At 49.9% G+C, this 18,484-nt stretch overlaps 1 protein-coding gene across 4 annotated transcripts in view; it reads left to right on the forward strand.

Annotated features, from left to right (window-relative positions):
* UBE2V1 (ubiquitin conjugating enzyme E2 V1) overlaps nt 1-18,484 on the forward strand; it is a 150,835-nt gene that overhangs the window by 114,557 nt on the left and 17,794 nt on the right. For 3 of the 4 annotated variants that reach the window (XM_086932469.1, XM_086932467.1, XM_086932468.1), the window contains exon 3: nt 5,657-5,782. The exons of the other annotated variant lie outside the window; for it this stretch is intronic. In XM_086932469.1, coding sequence (XP_086788595.1) covers nt 5,657-5,782 — 126 coding nt within the window. The remainder of the gene's footprint in view (nt 1-5,656; nt 5,783-18,484) is intronic. 4 annotated transcript variants of the gene reach the window in all.

Genomic DNA, 18,484 nt, shown 5'->3' on the forward strand with positions numbered 1-18,484 from the left:
CGGGATAACTCTGGCATGCTGGACCCGGATGAAATTATTCATCCGCGGTCAGCGGCATGGGCCCCGGGTGACAAAGTGGCCAAGTTCGTGGCGAGCAGGCTTCGCAAACCTCTGGAAAAGGAGGCCAGAGGCTGTCTGAAGGGGGAATGCCCTAGACCATCGTTGGAAGGCAAGGTAGCCATGACTCCTGACCTGGATGCCAAGATGGCGACTTTTCTGGCCAAATTCATGAAGGACCCGCGCAAGGGCATAGACCGTTCTTGGCGGTCCTGCCAGGATAAGTTGTTAGACGCGGTGGGTCCGATCACGAAGACCTTAGATATGGCAGAGGAAGCGAAGGTCAAGGGTGCGTCCATTTCCCCTGAGGTGCTGTCTAATTGGGCTCAAAGGGTGATTATTTTCCCGGGCAACGCCAACTGCGCCCTTTCCACAGAGCGCCGTCGATACTTTCTAATTAAGTTGGACCCGAAACTTGGAGACTTGGCCTCTTCGGAGGCGGGGGCGGTGGCCCAAGGGGGTCCCTTTGGCGAGCCCTTCATTAAGGAATTGGGCAAATTTGTATCTACCTTTACCTCGCTGAACAAAGCCCAGTCCAGCATCAAACGCGTTTTCCATCATTGTTTTTCCTGCGGGGCTGGTCGCAGCAGGGGCTGTGCGACCGGCCGTACAGGGCAGAATGCCGGCAACAGAGGGCAAGGCTCCGGACGAGGGCAGTATAATACATCTGCCAACTATACAAACTTCTATCCCACCAGAGGACGGCGCTTTGGAGGTCGCGGCTTCAAGAAAGGAGCATGAAACCACTCCAATGCCGGTGAGTGTAATTCCTTCAGACCAAGTTAGTGTTGGCAGCCGTCTAGCGGCCTTCTGGGGGGGAATGGGAACTTCTCACCGCGGACGCGTGGGTGTTACAAACCGTCCGCGGTTTCCATATAGAATTCTACGATCAGCCCTTTCAGGTGAGTGCCCCTTCTCCGATGGTGTTCTCAGAGGCCGATGCGTTGTTGATAGACGAGGAGGTCGCGGACTTGCTTCGCAAAGGGGCCGTTCGTCGTTCAACTCTGCATCCCTCGGGGTTCATCAGCAACCTATTTCTAGTGGACTAGCCAGGCGGCGGACGTCGCCCAGTCATCAATCTCAAGGAGTTCAATGGGTGGCTGGTGTATCGCCACTTCAAGATGGAGGGCATCCATCTGTTGCGCGACATTCTTCTGTCACAGGACTGGTTGGTGCAGTTGGATTTGAAGGACGCTTATCTGGTGGTTCCCATTCATCCCCCGCACCGTCGTTTCCTGCAGTTTGTCTGGAAGGGTCAGGTGTTCGAGTTCATGGCACTTCCTTTCGGTCTGTCTTCCGCTCCGTGGTGCTTCACGAAGGTCCTGCACCCGGTGATAGAATTCTTGCGCGGTCAGGGAGTCCGGCTAATCGTCTACTTGGACGACATTTTGCTTTTGGATCAATGTCCTCGGAAGCTGCGCGAACACCTGCAGCTGGCGGTGTCGCTTCTACAAAAACTGGGGTTTGTTATCAACGAGGCCAAATCTGTTCTGGTTCCCTCTCAACGGATAGAGATCCTGGGTTTCATCATAGACTCTGTCGAGTCCGTCCTTAGTCTTCCGACCCGCAAGCTGTCGAAGATCCGTCATGTGTTGCGACAGACTGTGGGGAGGTCCCACACCTCGTTGAGGCAGATTGCCAGGGTGGTGGGCCTCTTGTCCTCTTCCATTCAGGCGATTTTCCCAGGGCCGCTGCATTACAGAGCCCTTCAACGCCTCAAAGTCTTTCATTTGCGCAGAGGTTTGTCTTACGATCAGATGGTTCCTCTCTCAGAGGAGGTGAAGGAGGAGATGACGTGGTGGCTTTCTCACATGGAAGCCTGGAATGGTCGGGCGATCTTTGGGTCGGTCCCGGATTTAGTGATCGAGTCCGATGCCAGCAGGGCCGGTTGGGGCGCTCGCTGTGGAGAATTTTCCGCGGGCGGCGCCTGGTCGCCGGAGGAGCAGAAGTTGCACATCAACTGTCTGGAGCTCTTGGCGGGGTCCTTCGCGGTTCGTTGCTGGACCAAGGACACAGTGCAGTCGTGTGTCCTTTTGAAGATGGACAACGTCTCAGCCGTACGGTATGTGAACCATCTGGGAGGTTCTCGGTCCCGTGCGCTAGCGGACCTAGCGAAGGACTTCTGGGCCTATTGCCTGGACAATCACGTGTCTGTGCAGGCAGAGTACCTGCCGGGCCAGTCCAATCAGGTGGCCGACTGGCATTCCAGATATCTACGAGATTTCAGTCAGTGGAAACTGGATGTACCGGTTTTTCAAGGGTTGAACGACCTCTGGGGTCCTTTTTCGATCGACCTTTTTGCCTCACGGTTGGATCATCAACTTCCGAGATTCTTCAGCTGGAGGCCGGATCCGGTGGCGGAAGCCACAGACGCGTTTCTTCAGGACTGGAGTCGGGAGTCTCCTTATGCGTTCCCTCCCTTCTCCATGATAACGAGAACGGCGGCTCAGCTGCGCCGGCAGTAAGGGGAGCTGGTCCTAGTGACTCCATTCTGGAGGTCGCAAGTGTGGTTTCCGGTTCTACTGGAACTTTCTTGGGATTTTCCAATCCTACTCCCCCAGTTTCCTCGCCTGCTTCTCAGTCCAGATCAGGAGCCTCATCACCTCCTCGCGCAGGGTTCTCTCCACCTCATGGTATGGAGGCTTTCAGGAGACGCTGGTCGCTCCCAGGCCTTTCGCGACCGGCTGAGGGACTCATGTCCAAGGCCTGGGCTCCCAGTACGTCGAAACGCTACAAGTCCGCTTGGGCTAAGTGGGTACGTTGGTGTCTTCGACATGACCTGGATCCCTTGGTCGCAGGCGTGGTTCCCATCCTGAACTTCCTAACGGAATTGGCTACGGCGGGTTTGGTGTATCGCACAATCAATGCCATGCCTTCAGCGATTTCTGCTGCGCACCTGCCGGTGAACGGTTCCCCAGTGGGGGAACATCCTTTTGTGTGCAGGCTCTTGCGAGGTGTCCGATTGTCTTTGCCGCCGGAACCTCGTTACTCCGTCCTCTGGGACGTGAATGTGGTTTTGAATTTATTTCTCTCTTGGCAGGCCAATAGATATTTGTCTTTGAAGGAGCTTTCGGCCAAATTGGCCATGCTGTTATGCTTGGTGTCGTGTCGCAGAGTGTCAGATGTTCGAGCTCAGAATGTGTCCGCACGGGTGTTTTCGCCTGAGGGCGTCACCTTTACGGTTGGCCGCCGTACGAAGTCTGGCTCCAGAACTATTACATATCCTGCTTTTGTGGATGTCCCAAAATTGTGTTGTTAACTGTTTGAAGACGTATGAAGACATGACTTGGGATCTTCGCCCTCCGGGTGAACGTCAGTTGTTGATTGCCTTGCGAAAGCCACACCATGCAGTCTCTTCCCCCACAATTGCCAGGTGGGTGCGCTGGGTCATGCAGGAAGCAGGCATCGATACTAAACGTTTTGGGGCACATTCTGCCAGAGGGGCCATGGCCTCTAAGACGTTTGCAGTAGGTGCACGTTTGAAGGACTTGATGCGTGCAGCGGATTGGTCTTCAGAGTCCACTTTTAAGAAGTTTTACTTCAAACCAGTGGTGGACATTGCCCGATTGGTGGTGAGTAAGCTTTAAACTAGCATAATCTGAGCCTCCGGTCCTGCCATAGAATCGAAATTTGCCTAGCTAGTGTGACGGTAAGTTTCAATTCTATTAAGGACACGGAGGCGAGGATTATCCCACCCAGATCGTCCGCGTATGACGTCCCGCCCGTATGCCAGTAAGTACGTAGGTTTCCAGTTGATGCTGTTCATTTCATGCCTGTTGTGGTCCATGTTATATTGCTGACATGCATCTGGTTGTACAACTCCCACGCAGTTGTGTTTTGTCACTAGTTAATGATGGTGACAAGCAGGACCAGTAAAGATGTAGCGTAATTCGCGAAGAAATAGGAAGAACAGAGAGAGGGGACTGCTTATATAAGGATAATGGACACTGTGAAAGGACTACCCTCGGATCCTCACAAGTTGGAGTGCTGGGACTTGAAGTTAAAGTCTGGGACATTTGCAATATGTTGATTTTTATTTGATGTTTTTTCTTCCTTTTATTGAAACCGATGATGATGTTCCAATAAGAGCTTTTCTTGGCTGCTGTGCGTTTGTGTTTTAATAAATGGCGGAGAAAGAAAAGCATAATCCTCGCCTCCGTGTCCTTAATAGAATTGAAATTTACCGTCACACTAGCTAGGCAATTTTCGATTGTGAGGCGAAAGACTGCAAGATATTTGTCCTTACATGTTTTCCCTAACATTTAGATAATTTCATATTTCTCAGTTCTTCTCTTAGGGCTTTAAAGTTGATATTATTCCATTGCTAAAAGGTTCGATTGGGAATACTTTCAATCCTGTCTGATCAAACCATATTTAAAAAATATTTATTGGAGCAGACATTCCTCTTGTCTAGAGGTTTGAAAGATTCATCACGTGGAACTTTTAGTTTGGAATTAAATTCATTTACTAATTTTGTGAGGATTTCTGAAAAAGGAAGCTTTATATTTGTATCTGATATTTTTTTTTGTGAGCTAGGGCATTTAGCTTACAGTAGATTTACCTTATACAGGGCCGACTGATATGGGACTAACCAGTAGTCCGAGATTTCTTGATTAATATTTTCTTAGTTTACCTATCTAAACTTGATTGATACTGATTATGTGAATATTGTAGTCACAGTTCAATATTTAACAAAGTAAATTGACTTTTCCTGTCTCAACTCATTCATACATGAGATTTAATATTATTTATTGAAAAGATGGCTTTATTTTTCATATGATTCATTTTTTTAATTACTCAAATTATGTCCTCATTCCAATGTTTTGCACTCAGTTTGTTCTGCTGTTGTCCGGGGAACATATTTAGACTTGTTCTAAAGTATTTTATTCTAATTTGCATATTCATTCACTTTCTATTAGGCATTCCATTCCCTATCAAATATGCTCGTCGGAACAGTCTTCACACACCAATAATAGTACTTTTGAGTCAATTTAACAAGGGAATTCATTTTGAGATAAGACAGCTGTATGTATCTTATTTCAATGTGTATTGAAACAATCTTTCCATGAAAGGTATCTCCAGTTTCATATTCAAATTATGACCTAAGAATGTCTGCCCTATTGGTTAGTCATGAGATGATGTTCTCCCTCTGGATAATTCTACTTTATTCTGAGCATATCTCTTTACGCAATATTCCATAACGAAGAAGAAAATAAGTTGCATACCTTTAACAACTGCCATAGGTTGTATGCAGCCTCGCAATCCCTATGCTCAACTTTCTATACAAAATCCTGCACCTTGTGCCATTGGATTGAAATGGCGTCTCTTGCTGAGATGAAAGTGGTTCCTGTCCTTTATCGGGAATAGGTGATAGTGAACATTTTTACAGATAAGTAACCTTTAGCATGTTTTAGATTTTTTAAATTGCTACTTGTTTAAAAATAAAATACTATATTTTTGTGTTTCACAAAATTTTTAGATAAACTGTAAATTACCTCTTAGAGGCCTATGATCATAGATTAAGATTTTGCTTGAAATTTGACAGCAATAAATATTGCTTGTTGACATATTCATTTCAGGTTCCATCATTTCCTTTCAGACAATTTATGAAAACAGAATATACAGCCTTAAAGTAGAATGTGGGCCGAAATATCCAGAATTACCTCCTTTTGCAAGATTTGTAACAAAAATAAATATGAGTGGCGTAAATAGTTCTAACGGAGTGGTAAGTTGTATTTTACTTGAATCAAATCCCTCTAAAAATGTCCAGATTTGAGTTTCATTTATAAAAACCACCAAAGTTATTTCATAAATCAGTGGCGTATTTTTTCAGTAGCCAGATTATCGATGTAAATTTATACATTTTGTTATACATGAATGTCCAGAAAACCTGACGTTTATCTGCCCTTCTGGATCTACGTTGACAACTCTATTGCAATTGATTTTGCTAGATATAGACGGGATCTTTAAAGTGCCATATAGACTTTTTCTCCTGTGTTGCCTTCGCAGGGTAAGTGATCCCTCAAGCCAACGGTGAAATTACCATATTTGTACTTTTGACTTAAGTAGTGAATTAGCAACAAGTATGATGGCCAGACATAGGAGGAGCGCTACTATACATAAATTAATTTAATTACTTCATGTGTTTTTTGGTTTGTCTTGTTTTTCTGGAAAATATTTCCCAACGTTTATTATACATTGATTGCAAAGCAGGAGTGTAGCTTAGTGCCATTTGTGTTCACTGTTGTTTAGTTGGTCATAAAGTGCTTCGAAGTAAACAGTTCTGTTGAGATTTAATAGATTTCCAACTTGCATGGCCTTTCAATATCATTTGGAACACACAAAAATTATTGTAGTGGTAACCAACCCTGAAATAATTGAAGCAGAGTTCTTGAACTACTTCTTAAAACAGGGTTCTGCATCGAAGATTTTGCTACAGGAGAACTTAATATTTCATTAAAACATTCCAGAATACTTGTTAAAACTAAGTTCATTATTAAATTCAAAGGAAGCATCAATGCGTGATTTTTCACGTCCGATGTCTTTAACGCAAATTAAATGATAGTCAAACTCGACGTCAAGGTACACTATCTTCAAACTCAACGTCTAGGTACACTATCTTTTCGGTCATTACTACTCCCATCAATAAGGTATTGTATTTCTTAGTTTATCAGTAAGGTAAAAATGGAAAACAATATCTGATTCTGTGATATTTTACACTTTGTTCTTTTGCTTAATGTATGTATCATCATTAATCTACTTCACTTGTATGAGATGTATGGTGCCTAAAGGCCAATCTTTTTAAAATTACGCTCATCTTGTGGGGTGCTGCTTACAAACTGCACAAAGCCCAACTTATATAGTGAAAATACTTCTCTTCCTTAAACATTCCTCTTTCCAGTGACCGGCTTAACTGTCATACTTTTGTTTCTCGTATTACCTCATTCAGGCATCCCTTTGCATCTAGCAGCAGGCCTAAGACTGCTCCCTAATCGTAGACGTGGTCTAGTGTCTAAGCTGTCGACATTGCAATTTAGGTTGGAATCCTGGCCTCCGCGCATGATTGCATATTGTGTTATTCTGTGCAGATTTCTTAATCCTGTAATGCAGGTTTAGGAAATGCACTTGTAAATATGTTCTAAAATAATTTTAGAATTTCAACTTTGAAAATTCTATTCTGATGTACTCCATCTTGTATTGTCTTCCAGTAACATACTGCGTATTTATTTGTAAAGTGTGCGTTCACCCAAGGGTATCTTGGCGCTGAATAACAGATGTTTATTGTTACCCAACTCAGTGGTACTCTTTTTATCGACCTCAGAAGAATGAAAGGCAGAATGGACCCACTGGGATTTGAACATGTGACCACAGGCTCCTACAGTGGATGCATTCGTCCACTAAGCCACCAGACATAATACCCCTATAATGCACATCAGTCTTCATTAATATCGTACCTTTGCATTTTATTATAGAAGTTGCATAAAGCATCAGGCCCCTGATAAAATATATATAAAGTGTTGGGTGAGTGGCTTTGGATTTGGAATGTGCGCTGGGATTCTGATGTGGCCACATCACTACATATAAGCACAAAGTGTTGTAGACAGTTTTGGAATTTTATGTGGTGCTGGCTTATTCGAAAAGGATTAGAGCACTTTACAAGAGAACAGGAAGTAAGTACTGGTTAACGAACATCATAAACAACCTATTCGCACCAGGAAAGCAAGGAACTCACCATTCGTACCAGATGGGGCCTTACAGCATAACTAGTTATACTTCTAGATCTGAAGATGACATTGGATCAAAATTGGCCTAGATCTGAGAGAGAACACCACATTATAAGGCTCTGTGGGTTCGCATAATAGCTGCTGACATTCTTTCCAAAAATGTAGTTAACACCATTGGAGAGCACTTCGCATCAATCAGTGAACCTATGTATGGTAATATTGTTAGTCCTGAAGATTAGAGAGGTGGCATGTGGATAAAGGAAAGATAAAAAGACTGTAAATGGATAGGGCCTCAGTCCCAAACACGCACAATAACTCAGTAAGGCAGCTTTATCCCCACCCCCTTCATCTGTTGCTGCACATGATTCCCTGAAAGGTGAGCTAAAGGTATAGCATACACAGCTGGTGATTGCCTACAACCCTGGGGCTGGCAGCGTATAATAGCTACGGAAAAATAGAATAGTACACAGCCTGTGCGCCGACATCCTGGAGGCTCGGCGGCAATTACAGGTCAAGGCGTGATGCTAAGACCAGGAATGCGATCGTAGGGCAGTATAATCGACTGTTTAGTATTTTTCTATTATAAAATCAACGACAACCACATAATTGGAACATGTAAAATAAAAAAAAATAAGAAAAAAGCAGAGTCAAATAATAGTCACACTTGGAGTATCAATTAGGAAGAGACATCACAGTAAGGACGCATCAATAATTAACGCCGAAGCCTTCCCACCGGTCCAGCACGTGACATAGCTAATTCAGCAGATGGAGAATCACACAGTTCGCCTCTGTATACATTCCAGTGCCCCCACCTCCTGTCCCACACCTTAGGGCAACCCTGTATCTTGTAGACTGTCTTTTCTGCAATCATGCATCGATCCATTTCAGCCACCCATCCCACCACTAAGGGTCTATCTCGGGAACCCCACTTCATTGCAATGGAGCGTTTGGCTAGCAAAAAACCCAGAGTTGCCCATTGTAGTTCTTGAACATTAAGGTCGTTGGCATCCCAGACATAAAGGACACATGGTCTCGGCAGTGGCGGCAATGGTTTACCCAAAGAGTCGCCCATTTTCGTGAGAACATGGCCCCAGAACGCCTGTATTCTCGGACAATCCCACAGTATGTGAAAGAAGGTGCCAGGTAAGTTACAGCCTCGCAGGCACAAGGGGTCAGGGCGCCGTTCAATTTTCGCCAAAGTAAGAGCGGATATGTAAGCCCTATGCAATACCTTCAGCTGAATCAGGCGAAACCTATGGCAGATAGCCGCTGGTCTAGGGGACATGAGGGCCGAACGCCAATCTTCCTCATCGAAGGGGCCCAGGTCAGCTTTCCATTGGACTCGCAGTGACTGGAAAGAGTTGGGAAGGTTATTACACAGTTTTCGATAAGTGTAGGAGATAGCCTTCTCAGGGAGCGGCTCTGATAACAATCTGTCTTCTAGGGGGGAAATAGGAGGAATTGAAGAGAAGTCTGGAATGGCGGACCGAATGGCATGTGAAATTTGCAGATAACGAAAGAATTCAGTGGATGCCAGGGAGTACTTGGTCTGAAGAGCCTTGAAAGACAGGACAGAACCTTTGTGAACCAGATCTCCCACCTCAGAAATCCCTATCATGTCCCAATTGTCGAATCCCTGGGAGAATCAGAGGGATCCCAAGCATTGTGACGACCACAAGGGGGTAGCTTTAAAGAGCGTGTCAGGCCATCCCAGACTCTTGTTGGCTTTGTGCCACAGTGCAACTGTGTGGGCCATAGGGCCGACATATCTATGTTTAGCGGGCTTGCTATAGAGGGCTCCTAGGTAGCCTCCCGACCAGTTTGGATTCTATCAAGGAGGAAGGCCGGGTTAAGGGGTGAGCCGTGTACCCAGTGGTTGACGGCCACCAACTGTGACGCCCAATAGTAGAGGCGGAGGTTGGGCAGGGCAATGCCTCCGTCGTACCAGCCTTGAAAAAGCTTAGACAGGGCAATCCGAGTTACACCACCGTCCCACAGTAGAAGACAAAGCTCTCCCTCCACCAGTCTAGGATCAAGAAGTGACAGTTTTGCAGGGCATGTAGAAAGCGCGGAAGAGCTAGCATTTTAAACAGAGCCGCTCTGCCCAGAAGAGACAGCGGGAGGGATCACCAATGTGCAACGTCGCTGCGGAGTCTGCGCAGGGGGCCTAGTAAATTTCGGTCACGAAATACCTTCGGGTCAGGTGTGATATAAATGCCAAGGTACTGAAAGCCATCAGTGGCTATCGCGATGGAGAACCCCCGGGGCAGTCGGGGAGGGGGCCATGCAACATATATAGCGTGGATTTAGTCCAGTTAATTGAATAACCCGTATATTTGCCAAAATTGGTGAGGACATGAAACAGGCTGTTGATGGAAGACCGAGGAGAGGACACACAAATCAAGATGTCGTCGGCGTAGAGGGAGATTTTGTCTATCACTTCATCCTTCCACTGGAGACCTCTGATGGAGACGTCCGTGCGGACCCAGTGCGCGAGGGGCTCGAGGGTAAGAGCGAAGAGCAACGGAGATAAAGGGCAGGCCTGTCTGGTGCCCCTGTGGAGACGAAACTGGCGCGAAGTGTGGTCGTTGACCCTAACCTGGGCAAAGAGGTCTGTGTACAAAAGCTGTACCCAGCTAATAAATTGGGGTCCAAAGCCAAAGCGGGCTAGGACCTCGAAGAGGTAGGGCCATTCGATCGAATCAAACGCCATTGTAGCGTCAAGGGATAAAATGGCTGCATCTTGCTGGATAACGGATTGACGACTCATGACATTATTGACTCTACGCAGGATCAATGCCGTATTGCGGCCTGGAAGAAAACAGGATTGATCATCAAGGATGAGGGAGGGGAGCACGAGAAGTAGTCGAGCAGCCAACAGCTTAGCCAGGACCTTCGCCTCCGCGCTAATCAAGGAGAAAGGTCGATAAGATCCGCAACTATCGAGCGGTTTATTCGGCTTGAGGTGTACAACAATGGAGGCCAGCCGCTGAGCCAATGGGAGGACACCATCGTCTCGACTTCGTAGAAACATATTTCTTAAATGTGGGATAATCTCTCCGGCCATGCCTTTGAGGAATTCGACAGGGACTCCGTCTGGGCCCATAGCTTTGCTGGAGTTTACGACGAATAGTGCCAAAGTAAGTTCTTCCACCGTAATGTCAGCGTCCAATGCTGCCCTATTCTCCTCAGATATAAGCGGAAGACACATCTCTGCCAGGAGTTGTCTAGATTCTTCTGACGCGTAGGAGGGACCCGCTTTATACACATTCTCCAAGTGGTCCTCAAAAGCCTCAGCGGGTCATTAACTGTGATCCCATCCGGCCTAAGGATGGAGGGTACCCATCTAGAGCCCTGATCCCGGCGCTAAAGCTAAGCGAGCATTTTCCCAGCAATATCTCCGAATTCATAAACACGATGGCGCGAGTGTAGAAGGCGGGCTCGCGCCCTCTCCTGGGCCAGCACTTGGTAGGCCAGTTGTTGTGTACGGAGGCGGGCAGTGGTGTCGTCAGTGGGAGCGGTGTTGTGTGCCATTTCCAGATGGACGAGGTCAGATTCTGCCTGGAGGATCTGTTCATTATATTTACGTAAGTAGCCAGTTTTCAGTGTCATCGCCTCGCCCTTTACGACCGCCAAGTATGCCTCCCAAAGTGTCACCGCAGAGTCAACCGAGCCGACATTTTCAGTGAAGTAAAATTCGGTACGTTCAAAGAGAACGTCTTTAATATCCGGTATCTGCATAAGCCAGGGGCTAATAACTATAGGGCCCCTGGTATGTGGGCGATGGTAGGTCAGGTCTACACTAAGGGGCGAGTGATCGGAGATGCCCCGTGGAAGACCCTGTGGTCGGGAGAAGAAGCCGAGATCGGCTGTGGGGCAGAATAAATAATCAATGCAGGTCATGCTTTTGTGTGCGTTTGAATAATGTGTAAAATATGCTGTAGTCTAGTTCCGGTGGCGCCATATGTCTACCAACCCCATGGCCTGAGCAAAGTCTGATAGGTCGGAGCGCGACCGATGAGAGCTGCGCTTAAAGCTGCGATCTAGGTCATCGCACATCGTGTGGTTAAAATCACCGCCGATCAGTAGTGTACCGACGGGGAGGCCCAATATGAGAGTGCCTAGCTCCCTAAGGGAGTCCTGTACGATTGTAGGTGGAATATAGATGGAGACCAGATTCAGCGGGCGGCCCTCCCATGTAGCTTCGACAGTCGCAATGCGGCCCAGGGGGTCAGCCCAGGTCTTGGAGTGAGTAAGTGCCAGGCTTTTTTTGATTAGGATCCCCGTGTCGCGGGATCCAGAAGTGAAGCCCGCGTGAACTAACCATGTATAACCCCCCAGTTGGAGAGCCCTGCAAGTGTTACCCACTAGGTGTGTTTCTTGTAGGAGGACGATATCGGGGGAGTGGTGACGAAAGTATTGGAAGACCACACTTCTCTTAATCTTATGACCCAGCCCGTTAACATTCCAGGACCGGATCGTGAGGGATCGAGAGTGGGGATGCATCTTCATTATGAACTAAGGGGACCATCGGAAAGGAGAAGTGGAGGTAAATGTAAATGTCAAGGTATTTGTAGAGCGCACTGTCACCAAGCGGTTTCCTGGCGCTATTACTCATACCGCTGAGGAACCCATCCTGGCTTTCCCTGTGAAGTGTCCACTCCTGGACACCCCCAGGGTGAAGCCAGGCCTCCCAGCGCTGTTGGGGCCGGTGTGGAGGTTAAGCAAGCTATTGCCCAGAGTTGCAGAGTGGGGCCCGTGATTAGAATGATTAGAATAGGCACTGAGGCAAGAATTGTCAGGTCCGAGGAAATTGAGCTAAGACCCACCGAGGCGGGAATTGAACCCTGGTCCCGGGCCAGAGCTCTGCATCAGGGTCTGCCGCTCTAACCATTGAGCCACACTCCTCCACAGTAGGGCTGACGGAAGCACCAGGGCGGGAAGGCAAAGCAACAATGAGGAAGAGGAAGCTCACAAGGCCCTAGGGGACCAGGTAGCCCACAGGGCGAACAGCTAGTCAGCTTAAGACCTATAGTGGATCGAGAGACCTGACCAATGTGACAGAAGAGGACTCTGCAAAAAAACAAAAAAAACAAGGAAAACAATGACAATGCAATAACATCATTAGAAACCCACACCCTCCCACCCCCCCATCCATCCCCCCTCCCTGCTTCCCTGCCCGCGGACTTGAAACTATCCACACCCCAACTAGGCAGAGTGCCTGTCGCCCTCCCAAACATGATAGGGGTGCTCGGTGAGCCGGTGCCACTCCCGCCTGACACTAGTAGTGAAGTGACCATCCAATACAGGAAGAAATTAAGCGGCATACAAATCCCAGTGCCATATTCACATATCAAATAGAGTTCCTGGTAATTAGTCAGTGCGGCCTCGCCTTGGGCCGAAGAACACACCATCCGGAAGCAGGAGCTGGCATGGTGTGGAGAACTGCAACGCCAAAGCGGTCCCAGCAAATAAGTCCCCTTAAGAGGAGCAGGCCCGCCGATCAGTACCCCAAAGTCAGTGCATGGCCGGCTCCCCAAGTTATAGGGACACTAGTCCCCCACATCATTGGTACCGGTAAAGAGTTCCTGGCTGCCTGGCATCTGTTCAGTGCGTGCGTGATCAACTTGGTCGTCACGGGTGTCACGGCGGCTCCGAGATCTCCCAGCACGGCGCCAGCCCTCCAACCAGTCCCATACTTCCTCCGGCCAAAAGAAGAACCACACCTTGCCGTCGTGTTCCACCCGCAATTTTGCAGGGAAAAGCATGGAATATTTGATTTGCTTGTCACGTAGCGCTTTCTTGACTTCCAGGAAGCTACGGCGCCTAGCGTGGACCTTCATGGTATAGTCCGGGAACAATGTAATGCGGGCATTCTCCAGGAGAAGAGACGGACCCGCCCGGGCTGCTTGTAGGACGGCGTCACGGTCGCGGAAATTGAAGACCCTCGCAATAATAGGTCGGGGGAGCCCCCGGCTTGGGTCTGCCTCCCCGGACCCTGTGCGCTCGTTCAATGGAGAAGAAGTTTGAAAGCTTCTTTGGGCGGAGGTGGGTCGTGATCAGGTTTTCGAGGTCCGCTGCTGGCTCCTCCATCCGTTCCGGTACGCCCAAAATTCGAATATTGTTACGTCGCGCCCTTCCTTCATAATCATCCAGGAGCTCGCTCATTTGTTGCTGTTGCTTCTGGAGCTGCTCCACCTGTCGTTGGAGGGTAGAAGTATCATTAATCAGGGCCGCAGTTTTAACTTCCACATCCTTGACCTTGGAGTCCATTTTCCGCAGGTCAGCCCTCAGCAGCGTCACTTTTATATTGACCGAGTCAATCCGCGTCTCCAGGGAGGATCTGACCCCAGCAATTGCCTGCATAACGTCCTCCAGGGTAAGGGTCTTCGCTCCTGGCGAGGGGGACGTAAGAATCAGCGTCTATGGGGAGGGTGCAGGTTTCTCGCCTCCCTTAGCGTCCCAGGAGTTCTTGTTGAGCTGCCTCTGGTTGGAGGGTCTGTTCGTCTTAGACAACGCCATGGGGAATAGAGATGTCAGAGAAGCAGCGTGCAGAGTCCAAGGGGAGTCAGAGTGTGGCAGGAGATATGGCCGATAAGGGATGAGGAGCGGCACACACTCGGCTTGTTAGTCTAAGTTCAGCGGGTAGATCAGTGCCCAGAGAATGGAAAGCCCTAGAGCTTCCAGCAGGCAGCGGCTACGGGTAGAGCTCAGGAGTGGCACTGAGGCACAGAGGAGATCCGGGCAAGTGTTTGAAAACGCTGCAGGGCTATGACGGCCCGGGGCCACCCCGTCCGAAGTTGACACCACAGCAAAAGGGCGGATCTGGGCCAGTAATGGCCACGGGAGCTTCTCGGGGGCACCCAGGAGGGTCAGGTTGTGTCCAGGGCTTCAGGTAGAAGGCAGCCAAACAAGTCGCCTAGCCTACAGTTACCAGCGTGGTACTGCACGTGTCATTGTTGCGTGCTGGCACAGCGTAGTTTCAGAGTGTAGCACCCTCCAAACGCATCGATGGCACCAGGGCCACGGTGCTCAGGCTTCTATGTCATCCAGGAGCGGCCGCCACAGAAGAGTTACAGGGTCCGGGTTCCGGTATCGGCATAGGTGGAAGGGCCACACGTTGCTCCAAGGCTATACAGGCTGATCCTATAGGCCTGCAGCGGTAGGGGGTGAGAGCCGTCCGGGAAACATGTGCCAGTGCGTAGAGGCCCCACACCCGGGGCGATGCGTGGAAGGCTTAGGGCAGAGCCGGCCCGTAGCAGCCGGAAAGCGGGAGGGATTAGGTGTCAGCCGGGCGCAGCAGTGAGCAATCCGGCACAGCAGAGGATCGGTTTTGCCCCGAGTCTCAGCAGGAGCCCTGCCTCAGACGTACCTCCAGTGCAGGGGGTCGCTGGATTGCGGCGATCGGGCCTCCACCACCCCGGGGAGTGGGCCGCAGCGGGACAGAGCAGAGCTGAAGGCCAAAGGAAGGCTCCGGAGATGAGTGTGACCCGGCAGTTGTGTCGTTGTACGTACCGATGGGTATGATCGGCGGGTCGGGGCTCAGACGGGATCCATGCGGGAAAAGGCACCGAGCGCCCGCAGCTACAGGCCCAGATGCCTGGGTGTCGAGTAGGCGGTCCCCAGCAGAGGAGGAGTCTTGCTGTGTCCGCTTGGGCCGTGTGGATTGGGCAAGGAACCGGCCAATCAGTCGCCGGTAGCCCAGATAGGCACTCGCAGAGCTCCGGTGCGTCGTAGAAGGGTCTGCTCCCCAGCTCTGCCGCAGGACAGGGTTAGTTGCGGAGTCGGAGCTCCGATACGGGCGCCATCTTGCCCCCAGCTGGACCTTCACCTCTTAGACGTGCTCCGCTTTCATTCCAGCGCGAACCAGGACAATCAGAACTTCAGGGCTGGCACTGAGGACTACTATGAGGCCCCTCGTGTTTTAGGGGGGATCTCAGGTCGGGAAACGGATGAAATGTGGCGGATAAGCAGGACGGGGTCGGGAGCCGCGTTAAAGAGCGACCATTCCCATCGGCTGCTAGCCACGCCCCCCCGGGAGTGTTCTTGATGTCTTACTCAGCAAGGTCCAACCAGAACTAGAAAGGGTCAACTGTTTGGGAGTCAAGAGGGCTCTAGGGAGTGGATTAGATAATGGAAAGGATCGAAGGACCACTAAACAATGGCAGTACCAAGACACCCAGATGAGGATGCAGGCGCGCAACGCCATTGGACTCAAGGGGCTTAAGCCACTCCCGTTGTGTGTGTCAGCCCGGGCTGAGACAGCTCCCGGCCACACACACAGCCGCACCCGAGCACTTCACAGGTCTTTGCAAGACCATTTGCATGTTAATTAGGCATTGTTGTTGTTCCGCCCCTTCTAAGAGCCCCCTGCAGCCCCATTCTGCCTACTGCTTAAAGATTCAGGCCCCCCCCGAAATTTTTTCTTAGGCAAAAACCCCCCCAGCCCCCCCTCCCCCGAAATTTGGCTCTAGTTGCGCCTCTGCGAGGATGTGAGAAACGGTTCACAAAACGCAGGCAACAAACCCTTTCATAGTCCCTGATTGAGTCAATTTTTGATTGTCAGTTTATCTTAAGTGCGATTTTGTTACCTCATTGTTTTTCATTCAGCTTTCATTAAAGACATTTACACCTGGATACCACACATATAGAATTGGAGTTCAAAACCCTTACCTTGGGTAGTTTACTTCCTCACAAACTCCTTTTTAGGTCGAGGGACCGTAGGCCAAGCCGGAAGTCCGGAGAATTATTGTTTCTTAGTGGCTGCTTTATCCCGCCTCTCTTTTCGTCTCTCCTCCATTGGCTGGCTTCCTAAACGGAGGCCAGCCATTGGAGGAGAGATGCGTCACTCCAATTTAGCCCAGTCTTTTTCGGATTTGGGGGCGTAAGTTTTGCTGTTCTTTAGACAGTGACGTTGTCTGTCACTCAGAACCACAAAACCACGCCCTCGATTCCGAAAAATTCGGAAGCTTGCGGCCGCCATTTTTTTTCACCGCAGTGAAGGTGAGCATCGAGCCTCTGCCTCTGTCCCCGTTTATGCCGCTTTTTAGTGCTCCTGCACCCCTGTTTGATGCTCTCTATCTCTTATGCTGCCCCCACAGTCCCCCAGCCCCCTCTCTGCTTGATGCACGTGTTCCCCTCCACGTACTGCATCTTCGGCTTTCTCCTCCCCGCCCCCTCCTGAATGCTCCGCGCTCGTCCGTCATTCCGTCTCGTCTCTGTGCCTTGTTCTTGTTTCAGTCCGCTCCATCTGCCTCTGTCGTGTCTGGTATTGTCTAATGGCACTAGGTGTAGATCCTGATGGCTTGTTCGGCTCCTGGGCTCATGCAAACTGCCCTGTGTAGTGCCTAGCTCCGCCCGACTCGGCATTTCGAAGCACACACACACAGGGAATGCTTTTCCCCCACTCCTTCACTTTTCCTAAACATTTCTGCGATGGCCTCCGCATCCTGCATCACCCCATGCCGAGAGTGCAGCAGGGGACTAGAGGGGTGACACGGACGGGGGCCTGACAGCCCCCTCCCCCCCACACACACCCACGGGGCATCAAATACAAGCCCCAGCGGCCCTGATGTTCTCTGCTTCTATCCTAGCAGAGGAAGGCTGCCCCTAGCTGGCATCTGAGAGCTCGCCCACTCAGAGCATCAGAGGGTCTGCACCTGGCGGGCCCGAGAGGACCCTCCACCCCGAGCAGCTTGAGGTCAGCGACTGGCTAGCGCCTGGATGCTTCTCCGACGCTCTGCGAGGTAATACATGCCCCCTCACACCCCCACCCCCTCGGACCCCAGTTTTTTGGTGTTAATTAGGATCGCAGGCCGGTGCGCGTCCACCCGACGATTCACAACAGCTCTCCCAATGCCCCTCAGTCCTGGCAGTGTCCCCTGCTATTCTAATACTCCCTCTGCCCCTCCTCCATGCCCCCCAGCACCAATCCTGATCCGCTGCACCCTGCGCCTCTAGTAATGGGACTCGCCCTCAGCTCTGACAATGCCCCTCAGTTCTGGCTAATACTCCCTCTGCCCCTCCTTCCCAGCTCCAAAACTGATCCGCTGCACCCTCCGTAACGACACTCGCCCTCAGCCCTGACAATGCACCTTAGTCCTGAAATGCTGCGTTCACTGCCTCGGCCCTGACCTGCGGCACCCACTGCTTCTAATGCACAGGAGCCAGCCGATCCCTGCAGCACGCACCAAACATGCTGTGTAAAGGTGGCTGACATGTGGAACTCATCCTGTGCGACGCAAGTCACACGGTGTTATTGTGGCAACAACAAAAACAACGGAAATGCCCAGGCTCCATCAGCCTCTGTCATGTTATGCTTAATTTACTGACAAATGCTGTACCCACTAATACGTTCTGATCAGTGTTGTTTTTAGTGCGAAATAGGCACTAGGCCTGGGTTGGTGGAGGTATACTTGGCTGTCCAGTAGCAACGTAATTACTTTAGGCAGTGGGATGTAGTTCAGGACCCCAAGGAGACTACTCCGGGATTGAGAAGTTAATGATTCATTTCGTTGCTCGATTGCTGCAGCGTTGTGTAAGCTTCTCTCTCCCATTGGTAGTAAAAGAAAGTTTTTCTGGACTATTCTGGAGGTGTGCCAGTATTTGCAGAGGGGAACACGTGCATCTCTGCTTGATGCACGTGTTCCCCTCCACGTACTGCATCTTCGGCTTTCTCCTCCCCGCCCCCTCCTGAATGCTCC

Source organism: Lissotriton vulgaris, chromosome 7, assembly GCF_964263255.1.
Source record: "Lissotriton vulgaris chromosome 7, aLisVul1.2, whole genome shotgun sequence".
NCBI lineage: Eukaryota > Metazoa > Chordata > Amphibia > Caudata > Salamandridae > Lissotriton > Lissotriton vulgaris.